At 44.6% G+C, this 21,752-nt stretch overlaps 1 protein-coding gene across 3 annotated transcripts in view; it reads left to right on the plus strand.

Moving 5' to 3' along the window:
• Nucleotides 1-21,752, plus strand: part of sycp2l (synaptonemal complex protein 2-like) — a 291,748-nt gene that overhangs the window by 139,369 nt on the left and 130,627 nt on the right. For all 3 annotated transcript variants that reach the window (XM_085988796.1, XM_085988797.1, XM_085988798.1), the window contains 3 exons: nt 11,388-11,543; nt 13,424-13,496; nt 19,247-19,392. In XM_085988796.1, coding sequence (XP_085844922.1) covers nt 11,388-11,543; nt 13,424-13,496; nt 19,247-19,392 — 375 coding nt within the window. The remainder of the gene's footprint in view (nt 1-11,387; nt 11,544-13,423; nt 13,497-19,246; nt 19,393-21,752) is intronic.

The following is a 21,752-nucleotide window of genomic DNA, read 5'->3' on the forward strand; positions in this document are numbered from 1 at the left end:
CTTAACCTGTTTATATCCCTTTGCAGGCTCTTTGTGTCCTCCTCGCAGCTTACTTGTGTCGTCTGTAAACATGGATACATTGCACTCGGTTCCTTCATTGAAGTCAGTAATGTAGATTTTAAATAGCTGAGGCCCAAGCACTGATCCTTGCGGTACCCCACTAGTTACAGCCTGCCAACCTGAAATGACCCGTCTATCTCTAAATCTGTTTTCTATCCATTAACCAATCCTCTATCCATGCTAATCGATTACCCCCAACCCCATGAGCCCTTATCCTGTGCAACAACCTTTATAGGTGGCACCTTATCAAATGCCTTTTGGAAATCCAAACATAGTACATCCACTGGATCCCCTTTATCTACCTTGCTAGTTACGTCCTCAAAATATTCTAATAAATTTGTTTAAAAACTATTTCCCTTTCACAAAACCATGCTAATCATGTTATGATTTTCTAAGTGGCCTGTTATTACTTCCTTTAATAATGGCTTCCAGTATTTTCCCAACAACTGATGTCAGGCCAACTGGCCTGCAGTTCCCTTTTTTCTCTCCCTTCTTTCTTGATTAGGAGGCTTACATTTGCTACCTTCCAATCCACTGGTACTGTTGTAGAATCTAGGGAATTTTGGAATATCACAACCAATGCATCCACTACCTCTGCAGCCACCTCCTTTTAGAACCCTAGGATGGAGGCCATCAGGTCCAGGGGATTTGTCGGCTTTTAGTCGCATTAATTTCTCAACAAATTTTTCTCTACGGATCTTAATTACTTTAAGTTCCTCAATTAGCCCCTTAGTTACCCACTATTTTTGGTATGCTTTTTGTGTCTTTTACTGTGAAGACGGATACACAATATTTGTTTCGGTCTCTGCCATTTCCTTATTCCCCATTATAACTTTCCCTGTCTCTGCCTCTAAGGGACCAATGCTCACTTTTGCTACTCTCTTCCTTTTACATACTTGTAGAAGCTCTTACAATCTGTTTTTACATTTTTTGCTAGTTTACTCTCATTCTATTTTCTCCCTTTTTATCAATTGTGTGGTCATCCTTTGCTGGTTTCTGAAGCTCTCTGAAAATTAGACTTGCTACTATTCTTTGCAACATTATAAGTCCCTTCTAATCTGATATTATCCTTAACAACTTTAGTTAGCCATTGACGTCGCCTGCTACAGACTCACCAAGGTAGGGAAAATCGTGGCCAGAGTATTTTATAAATGGTGAGAAACTAGTAATTATCAAGGAGCAAAGAGATTTGAGTGTCATCGAATCCTAGAATGGTTACAGCACAGAAGGAGGCCATTCGGCCCATTGACCCCATGCCAGCTCTCTCCAAGAGCACTTCAGCTAGTCCCATTCCCCCGTCTTTTCCCCATAGCCCTGCAAATTTTTTTCCTTCAGGTACTTATCCAACTCTCTTTTGAAAGCCACAATTGAGTCTGCCTCCAACACCCTTTCAGGCAGTGCATTCCAGATCCTAACCACTCGCTGAGTAAAGTGTTTCCTCATGTCACCTTTGTTTCTTCTGCCAATCACCTTAAATCTGTGTCCTCTGGTTTTCGACCCTTCCACCAATGGGAACAGTTTCTCTCTCTCTATTCTGTCCAGACCCCTCATGATTTTGAATACCTCTATCAAATCACCTTCTTTGCTCTAAGGAGAACAACCCCAGCTTCTCCAGTCTATCCATGTAACTGAAATTCCTTATCCCTGGAACCATTCTCGTAAATCTTTTCTGCACCCTCTCCAAAGCCTTCACATCCTTCCTAAAGTGCAGTGCCCAGAATACTCCAGTTGAGGCCGAACTAGTTTTTTTATAAAAGTTCTTCATAACTTCCTTGCTTTTGTACTCTCTGCCTCTATTTGAGGCCCAGGATCCCATATGCTTTTTTTTAACCGCTTTCTCAACCTACCCTGCCACCCTCAATGATTTGTGCACATATACCCTTAGGTCTCTCTTTTCATGCACCCCCTTTAGGATTGTACCCTTTAGTTTATATTTCCTCTCCTCGTTCTTTCTACCAAAATGTATCACTTCGCAGTTTTCTGCGTTAAATTACGTCTGCCATGTGTCCGCCCATTTCACCTGTCTGTCTTGAAGTCTATCACTATTTTCCTCACTGTTCACTATACTTCCAAGTTTTGTGTCATCTGCAAATTTTGAAATTGTGCCCTGTTCATCCAAGTCATTAATATACATCAAGAAAAGCAGTGGTCCTAGTACCGACCCCTGGGAAACACCACTGTATGCTTTCCTCCAGTCCAAAAAACAACCGTTCACCACTACTCCCTGTTTCCTGCTTCTTAGCCAATTTCGTATCCATGCTGCCACTATCCCTTTTATTCCATGGGCTTCAACTTTGCTGGCAAACTTATTATGTAGCACTTTATCAAATACCTTTTGGAAATCCACATACACCATGTCAACTGCCCTCATCAAATCTCTGTTACCTCATCAAAAAACTCGATCAAGTTAGTTAAACACTATTTGCCTTTATCAAATCCATGCTGGCTTTCCTTAATTAATCCACACTTGTCCAAGTGACTGTTAATTTTGTCCTTGATTATCATTTCTAAAAGCTTCCCCACTACTGAGATTAAACTCACAAAAAGGTGACTCAACCGTGGCTAACGAGGCAAATTAGGGATAGCATAAGATCCAAGGAGAGGACATATAAATTGGCCAGAAAAAGCAGTAATCCAGAGGATTGGGAGCAGTTTAGGATTCAACAAAGGAGGACAAAGGGATTAATTAAGAAAGGGAAAATAGAATGAGAGTAAGTGTGCAGGGAACATAAAAACTGACTCAAAGCTTTTATAGATATGTGAAGAGAAAAAGATTGGTGAAGTCAAGCGTAGGTCCCTTGCAGTCAGAATCAGGGGAATTTATATTGTGAGCAGCGAATACAGTATACAAGTAGACTATCCTTTATCCGCACTTCCGAAAACCTCTAAAAACCGAAAGTTTTTTCGTGGAGCGTAAGTCGTGCGCACAACATGACCCGAGTGGCGCCAAACATGACAGGAGTGGTCCGGGAGCTCTGCCTTTCCCTGTGAGCAGGGCAGAGGGTCACAGAGTTCCCTCCTGGGTAGGAGATTGCAGGTCGAGCCGGGCAGTGTGAAGGAGGTACCGGGAGAGTGAACCCAACAATACAGCGGCCCGTCCAATAGCTGCAGCGGCCCATCCGATAGTCTTTTCTTCCCCCCCCCCCCCCCCCCCCGACCTGATTTGCGGGCCGGCTTAGTGTAGGAGTCAGCCGATATCCGGCTTTCCCACAACTGGCGGCGGCAGTCGAGCCCCAGACCCCCGCTAAGTCAAGGAATTCAGATACGGAGCAGGGGAGCTGGAAACCTCGATCTAACGGCAGAAATCAGCAGCCATTTTGTTAGTTTTTTTTTTTCTTCCCCTAGCATTTTTTTAAAGTCAGGCTGTGGAAAGAGTCTCTGTAGCTTAGCAACAGCTTCAGAGATGCTTCCAAGGCAGGGCCCGAGTGTTTACAAGCTGTTGCTCAGTGTTTGTTGTCAGAGAACCTTCTGAAATCCGAAAAATTCCGAAAACCGAAACACAGCTGGTCCCAAGGTTTTCGGATAAAGGATAGTCTACCTGTACTAAGTTGCAAGAAGTACAAGTGAATTGCTGTTTCACCTGGAAGGAGTGTTTGGGGCCCTGGACAGTGAGAAGGGAGGAGGTAACAGGGCAGGTGTTGCATCTCCTGCGCTTGCATGGGAAGGGGAGGGGGGGTGTTGAGGGTGATTTGAGGAGTGGACCAGGGTGTCGCGGAGGGAGCGGGCCCTTTGGAATGCTGAAAGGGGAGGGAAGGGGGAAGATGTGTTTGGTGGTGGGATCATGCTGGAGGTGGCGGAAATGGTGGAGGATGATGCGTTGAATGTGGAGGCTGGTGGGCTGAAAGGTGAGGACAAGGGGAACCCTATTGTGGTTCTGGGAGGGTGGGGAAGGGGTGAGAGCAGAAGTGAGGGAAATAAAACTGACATGGTCGAGGGCCGTGTCAATCATAGTAGAGGGGAATCCTCGGTTGAGGAAAAAGGAAGACATATCGGAAGCACTAGTATGGAAGGTGGCATCGTCAGAGCAGATGCGACGTAGACCGAGAAACTGGGAGAATGGAATAATGGAATCGAGTATTTACAGGAAGCAGGGTGTGAGGAAGTGTAGTCCAGGTAGCTGTGGGAGTCGGTGGGCTTAGTGAATAGTAGAGTGGGGGTAGATAATGAGTCAAACAGCAGGGCCACCAAACAGACACACTGCTCTGTCCTGGAGGGTGTTGAGCTTTTTGAATGGTGTGGCTGCACCCATTCAGGTGCGTGCTGAGTATTCTGCCACACTCCTGACTTGAGCCTTGTAGATGGTAGAGAGGCTTTGAGGGGCCACAAGGTAAGTCACTTGTCACAGAATACTTGGTCTCTGTGCTCTGCTCTTGTAGCCACCTAAGAAGTTGGTGGGGGACTTGGTAATGGTGCAATTGACCATCAAGGGGAGATGGTTGGGCTTTCTATTCAAGATGGTTATTATTTGGCATTTAAGTGGTGTGAATGCTACTTGTCATTTGTCAGCCCAAGCCTGGATGTTATGCAGGACTGGCTGTAGGCTGGTATGTGTTGCTTTGTTATTGGAGTTGTAAATGGAACTGAACACTAGAATCTTCAGCGAACAGCCCCGCTCCTGACCTCATGATGAAGGAAAGGTCATTGAATCTGCTGAGGTAGCTTCCTCAAACAACAACAGCAACTTGCATTTACATAGCATCTTTTAATGTAGTCAAATGTTGCAAGGTGCTTCACAGGAGAGTTATCAGCCAACATTAACACCAAGCCATATATTGGGACAAGTGAGCTTGGTCAAAGAGAGGGGTTTTGAGGAGTGTCTTAAAGCAGGAAACGGCGGTAGAGAGGTTAAGGAAGGGCATTCCAGAGCTTCAGGCCTAGGCAGCTGAAGGCATAGTCACCAATGGTGGAGTGAAGTAAATTGGAGGTTGGAGGATGTTAGAGGGGTGAGGCCATGGAGGGATTTGAATACAAGGATGAGAATTTTGAAACTGTGTTAACTGTGGAACAGCTTTGCTAGGGGAGTGGCTAACTCTAGTCCATAGGTCTTTAGCACTACAGCTGGGATGTTGTCGGGGACCACAAGCCTTTGCTGTGTCCAGTGCACTGAGCTGCTTCTTAATGTCATGTGGATTGATCCAAATTGGTTTGATACTGATGATGGAGAACTGAAGATGAGACAGAATAGGATCACTTTTGGCTGAAGATGTTTGCAAATACTTCAGCCTTGTTTCTTGCACTTGTGTGCTGGGCTCCATCATGGTTGAGGATAGGGGTGTACATGGAGCTGCCACCTCCTGTTAGTTGCTTGGTTGTCTGTCACTGTTTGTGACTGGATGGGGTGGGGCTGCAGAGTTTTGCTCTGATCTGTTGGCTATGTGGCTGTTTAGCTCTGTCTATCGATTGCAGTTGGTGTTGGCATGCAGATAGCCCTGTGCAGTAGCCAGGTTTAACACCACATTCTAATGCATGCTTGTGGCTACTCGTCATATGTCCTTCTCCACTCCCCATTGTTCTGGGAGTTGAACTGCTGTCATAAAACCACCAACTCGCTAAAGAAATTCTACCTACAGATAGTTCTAATAGTGTGTATATATAGGATGCATTCTATTTATAAAAAAAAAAAAAAATGAAGATGGCTCTTAGTAAGAATCTTTTTCTCAAAGAATGCAACAAGATTTTTACACTTGCAGATACTAGTATATAATCACAATCTCCAAGTCTGATGAAAACATCTAAGGGGGATGGGAAGTGTAACTCTTAACAGTATTTTGAACATGTTGCGATTGAAGTGCTTAATTTCTCATAACTTTACTGGGGAATTTGTGTGACTTCTTGCTGAAGACTCCTTTCCTCTTTGTAGCTTAATGTTGTGTATGTAACCTGTACCACCTTAAGAGACTACCTTAAGAGATGGACTACTTTCTCTTGGCTACTGTATATTGTAGTACCGGTGGTGACCACACCGGTATATAAACTCTGTGTAGTAATTTGCTAAGCAGTTCAGCCCTGACCTTCGATTAGTGAAGACCTGTTTTAGTTATTCTTGTTGTCTGTGTCCAGTGATTTATATTAAGCATATCTGGAACACTCAGACTCAACAGTGGCGACGAGTCCGATCTTACCCTGCGGCAGTTTGCATCCAAGGCAGCTTCGTCCCCAGAACGGGCGTCGAGAAGAAGCATCCGCCCTCATCATCCTGCTGAGCACCGCATTCGCACGGGAGACATCGAGAACCCGGGGAAATTACTGACCACGAAGTCCTCCATCAGCAACAGGCAGTGATCATCCTTCTACCACGGTGGTGGGTAAGCCGATCTAGCGACACGGGCAGAAAGTCGGCCGCGTTGTCAGTGGAGAAGGGGAGGGAAACCGGAGGAAAAAAGGGCGGAGAACTCGACCGCGGCCGGTGAAAAGGACCGGGCTGCAATCGGGGCCGAGAGGCGCAGCAACAAGGGCAGCGTTAAGGCCACGAGAACCGCGGAGAACTTGACCGCAGCCGGTGTAAAGGGCTGGGCTGCAATCGGGGCTGAGAAGCGCAGCAACGAGGGAAGCGTTGAGGCCACGAGAACCGCGGGGGAGCAAAAGCAGCATCGGGGGAAAGTAAGAACCGCTGGGAGGCGAGAACGGCAACAGCGCGGTCAGAGCCATTGTAGCCAGCGGGGGAAGAAGACAAGCGCGGGAAAAGCCGCCAAGAGCGGGAAGCCGCCATTGTAGTCGGCAGGGGAAGAAGACAAGCGCGGGAAAAGCCGCCAAGCGCGGGAAGCCGCCATCTTGGGAAAATAAATAAATAAATAAATAAAAATCAAGGATGCCTAAACACGGTAACATCACTGCTTTTGATAGTGATGTTGAAGATTGGACCACGTATGTAGAACGCATTGGAGTTTATTGTACAGCAAATGAAGTACCAGATGATAAGAAAGCAATAACATTAAACTCAATGGGGGCGAAGACGTACGGGTTATTGAAGCATCTGATAACACCAGATAAACCGGCGGATTAGACTTTCTCGAAAATTGTTACGATCCTGCAAGAAAATTTAAACCCCACGCCGCTGATAGCGGAACGATTTAAATTTTACAGCAGAACGCAGCTGAAAGAGGAAAGCAACGCTGAATTCTTAATTGAACTGCGTAAGCTATCAAAGTACTGTCAGTTTGGTACAGGACTAGCAGATGCTCTGAGAGATAAATTCGTGTGTGGATTATTAAAAGAAGGAACACAAAAGTGTCTGCTAGAAGAAAAGGACCTTACGCTTGAGAAAGCTGTCACCATTGCAGCATCGCACAAGGCCGCAGCAAGAGGCACCGCGGAAATGCAACTAAGGTCATCGGAACTCAGCACCAATCAAATGGCATTGGGTGCAGTAAAGTGTTATCGTTGTGGAAGGACAACGCACGATCAGAACCAGTGCTGGTTCAAAAAATCAGGAATGCAGAAAATGTGGCAAGCTCGGTCACATAGCTAAAGTATGCCGGTCAGGTAAGAAGACCAGCAGCAAAAAGTCACCGCAGGAAAAGTGCAAAAAGGTACACAAGGTGACAGAGAACAGTTCGGATGAACAGAAGACGGATTCAGACTCCAGCAGTAAGGAACTGGGTTGTCTAAGAATACATAATGTGGGTAACACAGCAGACCACCAAACTATCTGGGTCACACTTCAGATAGCAGGAGTCCAAGTGAAGATGGAATTGGACACTGGATCGGCATTGACGGTCATGAATAAGCAAGATTACAAAAGGTTATTTCCACACATTCCCTTAAGGGATACGGAGATTGTTTTGAAAACATACACAGGGCAAAGAGTATACCCCATTGGAAAGATAAAGGTAAAGGTGGTCCACAAGGATAAAGAAAGCCGAGGAATGGACTTGTATGTGTTACCTGAGGGAGGTCCACCATTACTGGGACGGGAATGGATCAGGAGAATAAATATGGACTGGCATTCCTTAAAAGCACTAACTGTAGATTCCGGCAAAAAGGAAGATGTCAAACCTAAACGATGTCCAGAATATTGGACGATGCTGAAGAGGTGTTCCAGCAGGGACTGGGAACACTGAAAGGAATTACGGCAAACATCAAAGTTGAAGAACATGCAAACCCGAAATTTTTCAAAGCCAGACCGGTACCTTATGCGATACGACCTGCTGTGGAAGCTGAGCTGGAAGGACTAGAACGTTCCGGAGTACTGTCAAAGGTGGACTGGAGTGAATGGGCCACCCCCATTGTTCCCGTCATGAAGCGTTCATCGAGTAACAAACCGGGGGAACCGGGGAAGGTTCGCATCTGTGGCGATTTCAAGATCACTGTTAATCCGGTGCTTCACACGGTGCAATATCCGCTTCCACGGATTGAGGATATCTTCGCTTCGTTGGCTGGCGGGGAACACTTCACCAAGATAGACCTGGCGCAGGCGTATTTACAGATGGAAGTTGATGAAGCATCACGCCAGTATCTCACGATCAACACGCATAAGGGCTTATATCGGTATAATAGACTGGTTTTTGGCGTGGCATCGGCTCCAGCGATTTGGCAAAGGGCCATGGAGCAGGTATTACAGGGAATTCCAGGCACACAATGTTACCTGGACGACATTCTGATTACAGGAAATGATGATGAGGAACACCTTGCAAATTTGGAACAGGTGCTCAACAGATTGAAAGAATATGGACTTCGAGTTAATCACCAGAAATGTGAGTTCTTTCAGAAGCAAATATCGTACTGTGGTCACGTCATTGACCAGGAGGGGCTTCACAAGTCACCTGACAAGATCGAAGCTGTTGTGAAGGCTCCTGCTCCGGAGAATGTATCCCAGTTGAGGTCGTTCCTAGGGTTGATTAACTATTACCATAAGTTTCTGCCAAATTTATCCACGGTGCTACACCCGCTGAACGCTCTTTTGCAGAAGGGAGTGCCATGGAAGTGGAGCGAGGACTGTAAGCGGGCCATTCACAAAGGCAAGGCATTGATCACCTCTAAGGAAGTGTTGGCTCACTTTAACCCAACGCTGCCTATTCGGTTAGCTTGTGATGCTTCTCCATATGGTATTGGGGCAGTGCTCTCATAAGTTGCCAAATGGCTTGGAAAGACCAGTCGCATTTGCATCCAGATCATTGACCTCCGCTGAGCGCAACTATGCTCAGATAGATAGGGAGGCTCTCAGCCTTGTGTGGGGAGTAGGAAAATTTAATCATTACCTGCAAGGGCAAAAGTTTACGCTGCTGACAGACCACCAGCCGTTGGTTTCCATTTTTAACCCTAAGAAGGGTGTTTCGGTGATGACAGCGCAGAGGCTCCAGAGATGGTCCCTTTTCCTAGGGGCACATCAATATCAGATCGAATTCAAAGATACAAAGCAACATGGTAATGCTGTTGGGCTGTCGCGCCTGCCACTACCTACAGCGGAAGAGGCACCGACAGTTGACCCTGTTGAGTTATTTCACTCGACCATCATCGAATGTTTACCAGTCACCACTGCAAGTATTGAGAGAGAAACTAGGAACGGCCCGACACTGTCTCGGGTCTACGAATTGACAGTGAAAGGATGGCCAGCTCATGGTGAACCACTGTTACCGGCATTCTCAGCCAGACGAGAACAGCTGTCCGTCTGTCAAGGAACATTGATGTATGGAACAAGGGTGATAATTCCTCCTAAATTAAGGGAGAGAGTTCTAAAGGAACTGCATGAAGGTCATCTGGGGGGGAGTCAAGATGAAAAGCCTTGCTAGGGCTTATGTGTGGTGGCCAGGTATCGACCAACAAATAGAGGATCTGACTAAAAGCTGCTCAGGGTGCCAAAAAGTTCAAAATGCACCTCCAATTGCACCGCTGCATCCATGGGAATGGCCTTCAACCCTATGGCAACGTGTACATATTGACTTCGCAGGTCCATTCATGGACTCCATGTTTTTAATTGCGGTAGACGCACATTCTAAATGGCCAGAAGTGATTAAGATGGCGACCACTACCTCGGAAAAGACGATCGCAGTGCTACGAACGATATTCGCAAGAAATGGATTGCCAGAACAAATATGTTCAGACAACGGACCGCAGTTCGTGTCAGATGAATTCCAGAAATTCATGAAGAATGGGGTGAAACATTATACCTCTGCCCCATATCATCCGGCTACAAATGGGTTGGCCGAGAGATTTGTACAAACGTTCAAAAAGGCGATAAAGGCCATGAGCGAAGACCAGATTCCACTACAACACAAGGTGGACAATTTCCTAATGGCATATCGAAACGCCACTCGTGCAGTGACAAATCAAAGCCCTGCCATGATGTTCTATAACAGGAGGTTGCAGTCCAGGTTGGACTTGTTAAAACCAAATGTGCGGAGGGAAGTAGAAAACAAACAGCTCCAGCATATAAATAACAAGGCCACTCGGAGTTTCGAAATAGGACAACCAGTGTTAGCCCGGGACTATAAGAATGAGAAATGGCAATCTGGAAAAATTCGTGCCAGACAAGGACCCCTGATGTACATGGTAGATATTGGTTAAAACGTAATATGACGTCATGCTGACCAACTTGTAGAATCGAGAACAAGGGTCGAACCCATGACTACGACAGAAACACCAGTGGAAGAAGTTAATGAACCTGAAGCATCTACCTCAGACGCCAATGTATCTGATGATGTCCAATCCATAAGAGATCAACTAGATGAGTCACCCCAGCAACGAGAACCGGAGACCCCTGAAAGGCGTTATCCATCTCGGATCAGGAAGCCTCCTCAGAGACTGAATCTTTGAACAGATTTGCATGAAGTTGTATATATGTTATCCGCCTCCTCAGAGACTGAATCTTTGAACAGATTTGCATGAAGTTGTATATATGTTATCCATGTTATGTTTAAATTGGGATGTATACTGTTAAGCTAAAAAGGGAGGAATTGTTGTGTATGTAACCTGTACCACCTTAAGAGACTACCTTAAGAGATGGACTACTTTCTCTTGGCTACTGTATATTGTAGTACCGGTGGTGACCACACCGGTATATAAACTGTGTAGTAATTTGCTAAGCAGTTTAGCCCTGACCTTCGATTAGTAAAGACCTGTTTTAGTTGTTGTTGTTGTCTGTGTCCAGTGATTTATATTAAGCATATCTGGAACACTCAGACTCAACACTTAACATACTTTTAATTGTTTCATTTCAAATGTACTCAGGAAAAATAGAATAACTAGATGAAGAGGCACACCTGAAACATTTCTTCTATTTCATGCTTCCAGCATTTTTGGACATTCAGGATTTTCAGATTTTTTATCTTTGTCGAGGTTTTGTATGCAATATGTTTCTGTTCATTCTACATATTTTCTGTTTTTTGTAGGCGATAGTTCTTGAAAGCCAGCGTTCAACTGCACACAAGTCTGAAATAACACTCTCTGCCAGTGATGGAGAGCTTGGCAGAAAGCTTAGCGCAACACAACCTGAAGAGCAAAGATGTTACAGTGATACAGAAAGACAACATCGTAAATCATTAAAGGTGCACATTGCCTTACCAAAAGGCCTTGGAAGATTTTTGTATTTAACTGGGCTATTCTATACTGCTTCATATTAAAGTATAAGTTGCAATAAATTAACCCTCACCATTTCTCTGTGTCCATCCCCTGTAGACCATTTTTTCTACGCTCATTACTTACTGTTTTTCTTAATTGCATAAACATTGAGCCCTGTTCTGAAATTTGGAGACTAATTGTTGTGTGGTGCTATTTGTGTAAGATTGCAATATAGCCTCTTCCCCATTTAGTATTCTTAACCTACATTTTAATTTTATATTGAAACAGAATTTTAACTCAAACTCCTTGGGATACGGGGTAGGACATGTAGGACTGAGATGAGGAGAAATTTCTTCACTCCGAGGGTGGTGAACCTGTGGGATTCTCTACCACAGAAGGCTGTGGAGGCCAAGTCACTGAATATATTTACGAAGGAGATAGATAGATTTCTAGACACAAAGGCATCAAGGGGAATGGGGAGAGAGTGGGAATATGGTATTGAGATAGAGGATCAGCCATGATCATATTGAATGGTGGAACAGGCTCGAAGGGCCGAATGGCCTACTGCTCCTATTTTTCTATGTTTCTTATGTAACTCCTTGGCTTTCAAACTTTAGGCTCACCTTTGTTTACATTATAAACTAACTTTGGAGCTTGCATAAAATCTAGGTGTGTGTTTACGTCTTGCTTAGTCTCGAAGAATTCCTCATGCCTGGTGAAAAGCCATGGTTGTACATTTTGATTTAATAGTTGGAGTGGCTTAGGCATATGAGCAGGTGGCTTTTATGCACTGTCTTCACTGGGCCAGTGGAGCCACGCGTTGGAAGCCAGCAAACCAGGTGCAGGGGGCTCGTGGGCCAGTGGAGCTGCCTAATGGAGATCTAAAGAGAGTGAAGAAATGAATTGGGATTAGATTTTTTTTGTTGACGTTTCATGCTGACATGTGGCAATTTTTTTCTGTTTGTGCTTTGTTTACAAGTTTTTTTAATAAAAGAATAATGGTGTTGATTTTAACTCCCTGAAACCGTGGTGCATTAACGGGGCGGTCAGCGCATCAGTGGGGTTGGTAGGCTTACCGCTCCCTTAATGGTGATGTTTTGGTCACTGCCATCTTGGGGTGGGAAAAACTGTTCCTTGCCAGCCACAGCCTCAAACAGGAGGTAGCCCACTTAGCCATGAAAAATTGGGTACAAATGTATTTAGGACCCGATTGAAATTTAAAGGTATACATGGGAAGGGCATGTCGTGCTCTGCCGTTGCCTACTGGAATTGAGCAGCCTAAGTGGTGGCCTATAAAGGGACTGCTGCTGGCTACTTGGACAACAGCCACAAAATGTTTTAAACTTACATTTATGTTGAGCTGATAGAAGCAAAAATGGTCGTCCTGGCTCCACAAAAATACTGCTGGCCGCTGCCAGCCCGGCCTTGTCCCCTCTGCCTTGCCTTTCCCCAACTGCCCAGAACCTACCTGCAGCTGTCGCCGGTGTTTCAGCCGGTTGACATTCCTGTGGCCCTAAACCAGCGAGCTGTTTTGCAACGCCCATTTGGCATCTGCAGCTCACTGGCCGGATTCAACTGAGGCCTGGGCCTCAAAATCACAGCTGCCTCATTGCTGTCGGGATGGTCGGCCAACCAACAGCTAAAACCTACCCAAATTGTGTTTGGGATCATAAGCTTCTGTACTTCCTTCAATAAATGGAATGAAAGAATTGGAAACAACAATTGGTTAATTATTCATTTAGTTGTGAAGAGTTTTGAGATCCTGGTGACATAGGACACAATATAAACCTTTCCCTCCCTGTCAGTAATCAGTAAGCAAACTAACTGTCCTTTCTATTTTTAATAAATATTTTGTGTACCTTTTCAGATAACCAGTAAACTGAGGAGCCCTACTCCCTTGGTGTCCAGCAAAAGTAGAATTCTGAATTTTTCAGCCATTTGTAAGTGATGAAATTAGACTTCATGCCCTCTTGCTGAATGTGCAAAATTGTGTTTTAGCTTTTGGTTGGGCACTCTAAATGTTTTGTTGTGTTATAAATTGATTCACAACAGAACTTCACTGTCGACCAGTTTTCATATGCAAGATCACCTGGTTAGGTATTGATGACCAAGACTAGGCACATTTTAGTTCATCCATTTAAAAATAACCTGCGGGTCTTCTCAGTACACTGTCACTGTCTCTTGATGTGGAGATGCCGGAGTTGGACTGGGGTGGACAAATGTAAAAAGTCACACAACACCAGGTTATAGTCCAACAGCTTTATTTGAAATCACAAGCTTTCGGAGCGCTGCTCCTTCAGGCGAAGTGGAGAAATGCATAAAGACACAGCTTATATAGTCAGAGAATCATGTCAGATGTTTACAGGTAACCTTTCCAACTGCCATTAATCACACCTCGGCAGAGAGATAATCACAGCAGTGAAAGGTGTGAATGGTGTCCAAACAGGTCAGTCAGGGAAACATTACATCAAAGAACAATGAGATGGGGGTCACAAGGGGTCAAATATTGCAGATGCTGGGGTCTGTATGAAAAACAAAAAAACAGACAAAAATCATTTTTTTTTTGGCTGGAAATCACAGCAGGTCCGGCCGCATTCGTGTAGAGAGAACAAGCCAATGTCGACTCGAGTCTGGATGACCCTGCATCAGGTGGGGTTACATGTAGCGTGACATGAACCCAAGATCTCTGTTGAGGCCGTCCTCATGGATGCGGAACTTGGCTATCAGTTTCTGCTCGACGATTTTGCGTTGTCGTGTGTCTCGAAGGCCACCTTGGAGAATGCTTACCCGAAGATCGGAGGCTGAATGTCCTTGACTGCTGAAGTGTTCCCCGACTGGGAGGGAACACTCCTGCCTGGTGATTGTTGCGCGGTGTCCGTTCATCCGTTGTCGCAGTGTCTGCATGGTCTCGCCGATGTACCATGCTCCGGGGCATCCTTTCCTGCAACGTATGAGGTAGACAACGTTGGCCGAGTCACATGAGTATGTACCATGTACCTGGTGGGTGGTGTCCTCACGTGTGATGATGGTATCTGTGTTGATGATCTGGCATGTCTTGCAGAGGTTGCTGTGGCAGGGTTGTGTGGTGTCGTGGTCGCTGTTCTCCTGAAAGCTGGGTAATTTGCTGCGAACGATGGTCTGTTTGAGGTTAGGCGGCTGTTTGAAAGTGAGTAGTGGAGGCGTGGGGATGGCCTTAGCGAGGTGTTCGTCGTCATCGATGACATGTTGAAGGCTGCGAAGAACATGGCGTAGTTTCTCCGCTCCGGGGAAGTACTGGACGACGAAGGGTACTCTGTTGGTTGTGTCCCGTGTTTGTCTTCTGAGGAGTTTTATGCGATTTTTCGCTGTGGCCCGTCGGAACTGTCGATCGACACGAATGCGGCCGGACCTGCTGTGATTTCCAGCCAAAAAAAAAAATGTTTTTTGTCTTTTTTTGTTTTTCATACAGACCCCAGCATCTGCAATATTTGACCTCTTGTGACCCCATCTCATTGTTCTTTGATGTAATGTTTCCCTGACTGACCTGTTTGGACACCATTCACACCTTTGACTGCTGTGATTATCTCTCTGCCGAGGTGTGATTAATGGCAGTTGGAAAGGTTACCTGTAAACATCTGACATGATTCTCTGACTATATAAGCTGTGTCTTTATGCATTTCTCCACTTCACCTGAAGAAGGAGCAGCGCTCCGAAAGCTTGTGATTTCAAATAAAGCTGTTGGACTATAACCTGGTGTTGTGTGACTGTCTCTTGAGTTACTACAGATTTTTGGCTCCACTAGCACTTGGATTGGACTTATGGTTAGAGCAATAGGTCTTTGTATGAAGAACATGACTGATCATGGCTTCACATTTGCCTTCCAGTAATTTGAATTTATGCCCCTTGATCTATTTTTATGCCATACCTTGAAGTAATGTTTGGAGTTACCTTTTCTATGCTGTTTACTACCTTTTACCTCTACAAGGTCCCCTCTCGGCTACTTCCTTTTGATACCAAAGAACCCAAGTGTTTTTTTTTTTCAATCTTTCCTTGCAGTTCAATCATCTGATACAGGTAGACTATCCTTTATCCGCACTTCTGAAAACCTAAAGTTTTTTTCTGGAGCGTAAGTCGTGCGCATGACATAACCCAAGTGGCGCCAAACATGACCCGACGCTTTTCTGACCTGATTTGCGGGCCAGCTTAGCGTAGGAGTCAGCCGATATCCGACTTTCCCACAACTGGCGGCGGCAGTCGAGCCCCAGACCCCCGCTAAGTCAAAGAATTCAGACCCGGAGCAGGGGTAGCTGTAAACAGACTGTGAGCGGCAGCACAGAGAAGCAGGAAGGGGAATGAGACCCGGAGCAGGGGGAGCTGTAAACAGACTGGGAGCGGCAGCACAGAGAAGGAGGAAGGGGAATGAGACATGGAACAGTCGCAAGAGGTAGCCTGAACTTTTAAAATTTATATTAAATACAAATACTAATTACCAAATTAATTTAATGTTCAGAGTTTCCCAGTCTGAAATAATACCTTCTGAAATCCGAAAATTTCCGAAAACCGAAAGACAGCTGGTCCCAAGGTTTTCAGATAAGGGATAGTCAACCTGTACTAGGGGGCAGTCTTGTGGGTGTTTTCTGCACTGCCTCCATCCCTTGGACTTAACTTGTGTGTTGGTGGCCAAATCTGAACACAGTACTTGAGGTATATTAGAGCGTTGTATAGTTTAAAGACTTCTCGTCTACTGTGGGCTCAGCTTTGTTCAGTTACGAGTACACTCTCGGCAGAGTTGACTTGGGCTCCACTCTTCTCAAATAATTTAGGCTGAGACTTCAGTGATGGGTTGCCCAATTAAATATTGGGAAAAATGAAGCCATTGTTTTCGGTCCCTGCCACAAACTCCATTCCCTAGCCACTGACTCCATCCCTCTCCCTAACATCTGTCTGAGGCTGAACCACACTGTTCGCAACCTTGGTGTCATATTTGACCCTGAAATGAACTTCCAACCACACATCCGCAGCATAACAAAGACCGCCTACTTCCACCTCCGTCTCCGCCCTTGCCTCGGCTCATCCGCTGCTGAAACCCTCATCCATGCCTTTGTTACCTCCTAGACTTGACTATTCGAACACACTCCTGGCTGGCCTCCCACATCCCACCCTAAACTTGAGGTCATCCAAAACTCGGCTGCCCGTGTCCTAACTCGCACGAAGTCCCGTTCGCCCATCACCCCTGTGCTCGCTGACCTACATTGGCTCCCGGTTAAGCAACACCTCGATTTCAAAATTCTCATCCTTGTTTTCAAATCCCTTCATGGCCTCGCCCTTTCCTATCTCTGTAATCTCCTCCAGCCCCACAACCCCCTCCAGCCCCACAACAACCACCCCCCCCCCCCCCGAGATATCTGCGCTCCTCTAATTCTGCCCTCTTGAGGATCCCTGATTATAATCGCTCAACTATTGGTGGCCGTGCCTTCTGTTGCCTAGGCCCTAAGCTCTGCAATTCCCTGCCTAAACCTGTCTGCCTCGCTACCTCTCTTGCCTCCTTTAAGACGCTCCTAAAAACCTACCTCTTTGACCAAGCTTCCCTAATTTCTCCTTGTGGATCAGTGTCAAATGTTTTGTGCAGCGCCTTGGGACGTTTTACTCCGTTAAAGGTCCCTCTCTGAGCTGACAACACTTACAGTTGGAGCTTACTCTGTTTATTCAATTAGAAATAAATAATACAGTACTAGTTATATCTTTTGAAGTTTATATATTTTTTTGTTCAGCTTCAGGTTGTGATCATTTGAAATAATCACTAATCTTGAGCACTGAAGTTAGATGGGATGGTTAATAAATAAATTCAATAAATATTTTTCTTATGAAGTATGTTTATGAATAAGGAAAGCAAAATGGTATGTTAGCCTTTATTATAAAAGGATTGGAGTATAAGAGTGAAGAAGTCTTACTATTATATAGTAACTTGGTGAAACCATACCTGGAGTACTGTGTATACTTTTGGTGGTCTTACCCAAGGAAGGATATACTTGCCTTGGAGGGAGTGCAACGTAGGTTTACTAGAATGAATTCTAGGATGAGGGGATTGTCCTAGGAGGAGAGATTGAGTAGACTAGCCCTATATTCCCTAGAGTTTAGAAGAATGAGAGGTGATCTCATTGAAACATATACAATTCTTACAGGGTAAATGCAGGGAGGATGTTTCCCCCAGCTGGGGAGTCTAGAACCAGAGGTCAAGGTTTCAGAACAAGGGGCCGGCCATTTAGGACTGAGATGAGGAGACATTTCTTCTGAGTTGTGAATCTTTGGAATTCTCTACCCCAAAGGGCTGTGGATGCTCAGTTGATGTGTATATTCAAGACAGAGATCGATAGATTTTTGGAGACTAAGGGAATCGAGGGGGGGGAAAAGGGGATTGTGCGGAAAGGTGGAGTTGAGGTAGAAGATCAGCCACAGTCATATTGAATGGCGGAGCAGGCTCGAAGGGCCGAATGGCTTACTAGTCCTATTTCCTGTGTTCTTATGTGACAAGTCAGCTAATTAGCTGGTCATGTTTGAGCTAAGCTCTACAGAATAATTTGCAAAGAGCTCGACTTTTGTGCTGCATAGACTGGTGAATTGGAATCCAAAGAGGTAATCATTTGCAGGTTTCTATAAGGGTACTGGCTATCAAAAGGAAGATGAAGGGAGTCCGTGACACAATAGAAAAAAATGGAATCCTGAATAATTAAAGGTAGCTGTAAGCAGAGCTCATAGTGATGTTTTGTCAATTGGTGATAACTTGCATCAATGCATTTTGCATTTTAACTGGATCAAATCTTTTGGAGGAAGTTTGTATTTCCTGTAATAAGTTATCGCCAAATTCATATAGACTGTTTGGGGACAGCTAGAAACAAAATTTAAAGGAAGATGCACAAATTTCTTCTGGAAATACATTTTGGTAGGAAGAATGAGGAGATGCAAAATAAACTAAATGGTACAATTTTAAAGAGGGTGCGGGAAAAAAGAACTGAGTGTGTATGTAAACAAATCTTTGAAGGTGGTAGGACAAGTTGAAAAGGCTGTTAAGAAAGCATACGGGATCCTTGTCTTTATGAATAGAGGCACAGAATTCAAAAGCAAGGGAGTGATGCTAAATCTTTATAAAACATCGGTTGGGCCTCAGTTGGAGTATTGTTCAATTCTGGGCACCACATTTTAGGAAGGCCTTGGAGAGGCTGCAGACAAAATTAACTAGAATGGTACCAGGAATGAGGGACTTCAGTTATGTGGAGAGAGTGGAGAAGCTGGGGTTGTTCTACTTGGAGCAGAGGAGATTTGATTGAGGTGTTTAAAGTTATGAAGGGTTTTGATAAGGAGAAACTGTTTCCAGTAGCAGAAGAGACAGAAAACAGAACCAGGCACGACATGAGGAAACCTTATTTTACACAGCAAGTTGTTGTGATTTGGAATGCACTATCTGAAGGGGTGGTGGAAGCCGATTTAATGGCAACTTTCAAAAGGGAATTGGATAAATACTTGAAGGGAAAAATATTGTAGGGCTATGTGGAAAGAGCAGGGAGTGGGATTAATTGGATAGCTTTTTCAAAGAGCCGGCACAGGCACAATTTGCTGAATGGCCTCCTTCGGTGTTGTATCATTCTATGAAATATGATTAATAACACACATTGCCAAAATACATTTATAATTAGCAATATATTTGTTCCTACAGTAGGAAGCAAGGACGTATTGCCAGTGCAAAACAAAAGCATTGAGAACAATGAAGGTATGCAATGTTTGGATCTTAAAGAAGGGCAGAGTTTTGACGAAGCTGCCGCCAGGGTTCCTTCTCGTCTATCTGATCCATCTGGAGCAAAGGTAGAGCTAAATGGTTGACTGTCCCCTCTGAGTGAATTCATTTTGATCTGTTGTCTGCAACTAGACAAAAGCTGGTTGTCATTGTAGTTGGCCGATCAATTTATTCAGCAACTGTTGGTCACCGAATGTTCCAACCACACACTTGAAATGTGGCCAATGTTCTTCAGGTAGATATTTAAAGGAGATTAATTTTGCCATTTAAGCATTTTGTGCTCTATTTTGTTGTGGATTTTATTTCTGTCCATATTTTCCATACTTTAACTCTTCATTTACGGTTTTAAAACGCTACCATTTTATTCCCACCTCTTGCTTGTACTCCTTTATTGTAGTATTTCTTCATTACACGTCACATACCTCATGCAAGGTAGCCAGTTCAGTTTTTGTCAATCACAAGGATACATGTCCCTTCTGGAAATTCTTCAGCCAGAGTTTTATGATTGCCTTTTCCTACACCAGACACACACGCACCTTTTTGCAGAGCCACCCTTTTTACTAAAAGTGTTTTTGCGTAGCCTGTGAGGATTTTATTTTCATAGCTAGCGTAATTGCTTAAGACCATTCATCTGCCCCCAGACCAAAAAGGCTTTTCTTAAAAACGGGAAAAGGTTCTTCTCATGGCACTTTACTCTCTGGATATTATCATAAAAATTGTTTTATTCATCTGTGATGAGTGCAGGGTCATCCTACTGATTTAGTTAATATTTTAGTTGATTTTTAATGGAAAAATATGAATTGCATTCTAGAGAGATGGCTACATAATTTAATAAGATCATAACTTTACACAGGCCTGAAAACAAACTCTCTCATTACTACGCAGTATCTCATTCAGCTCCCCATAGGGAACAGTTACTAAAACTGCAAATAAAAGTTCTGTTATTGTGGATTATTATTGCAACAGTGTTTGTTTGTAGATCCACAATTATGTAAACTGTATCCATGTAAAGCTACAGCTGTACAAAACTTAAGGCAATGATGGCAGATTTTTATTTTGCCTCAGCACCCCTCCCCCCTGCAATTTTCTCTCTCACCTCCTGATGATAAAAACCTGCACTGGGATGCAGTTCCATAGACACCACCCAATTAATCATTTCACATTTCAGATGGGACAGTGTGCTGGTTCTGATAAGGGATGGTCTCTCTTCCAATGTTTATTGGCTGACAATTTGCTTGTCCAAGTTTGCAGTTAAACCAGTGAATTCACATTTCCTGGTTTCCATCCTCAATGCGTTGATGAACTGAGACCCAGAGCCCACCTTATCTGTGCTTCCCGCTCGCACTTGTTCCCCATTGGCTGTCTGAGCCATCACCGGCTGTTGTGTTTGGGAGGGAAGGAGAATTGAGTGCATCACCCACCATCCCACCGTCCCTCCTGCTGTCACTTGTGGCAAAAACACACAAAACAGACTTCAAATAAAATGAACCGCTCAAAACAAATTCTCAGTAATCCAGCCTTTCCCGATGACCTTGTTTGGGCATCTCTTTCCTCCACCGTGCAAGAATACCTCTCCTCACATCATTTTTTTTCAGATGGTGGGTTCAGCAGCCATTGTATCAATTAGGAGAGTAATTAAAAAAAAACTTAATACTGCACAGTTCTTCAAGCTTCTAGAAACTTTAAAAAGTGTAAGGCTTTCTCAACGACTCCCATGAATAAATGCACTGCTTTGTGTGTGACTGAGCCATACAGGCCAGAAAGGTTCAGATTTTATCCCTCGTTTGTGCTGAGAGCTGATCTCGGCTAGTGGGGCCGCGATAATTGGCCCCTTGTGTCCTTGGACCATGGAGAGGAAAAACTCCACCCCAGTCCCTATTTGGTGACCCGTGCTGGAAAATGAGCGTTTGGATGTCAGGTGAGGACTGAATTACACTCTGCTGTGGCGTTCTCCACAACGGGTAATGCTTACTATTTAGGCTCACCACATGTAGCGTGACCAGAGAGCTGCCAATACCCAAGGAACAATACCCCCGCATGGGGAAGATGAAAAAGTTGGAATTAAAAGCAAGATGTGCGCTGTGTTTCAAGTCCTGCAGTACCTCCAGTTTACAGAACAAAAATAACAAAAGCAGGCAAGCCAATGACTTCATCAGAATGCAGTGAGGAACATGCTTGTCGTAACTTGAGCTGCCGTTGTACCCTTCCTGTAGAGTGAAAGATTGCGGCAGGAATTATGGGGATTTTTCCTTGATTCTTGCAGAATCAGTCTGGATGTGGATGTTGCTCAATCTGATGAATTGTTTTTATGGCTGTCGCAGTGACACAGAAGCATGCTTCTATCCATCTTGCTAGCGCCCTTTTTTTCCGCTTCCCTCTAAGTTCAAACTGGCACTCTTCTCCCACTCCCCACCCCATTTCATGCTTT

Source organism: Somniosus microcephalus, chromosome 5 (genome assembly GCF_052327205.1).
Source record: "Somniosus microcephalus isolate GS21.2 chromosome 5, FLI_Smic_1.0, whole genome shotgun sequence".
NCBI lineage: Eukaryota > Metazoa > Chordata > Chondrichthyes > Squaliformes > Somniosidae > Somniosus > Somniosus microcephalus.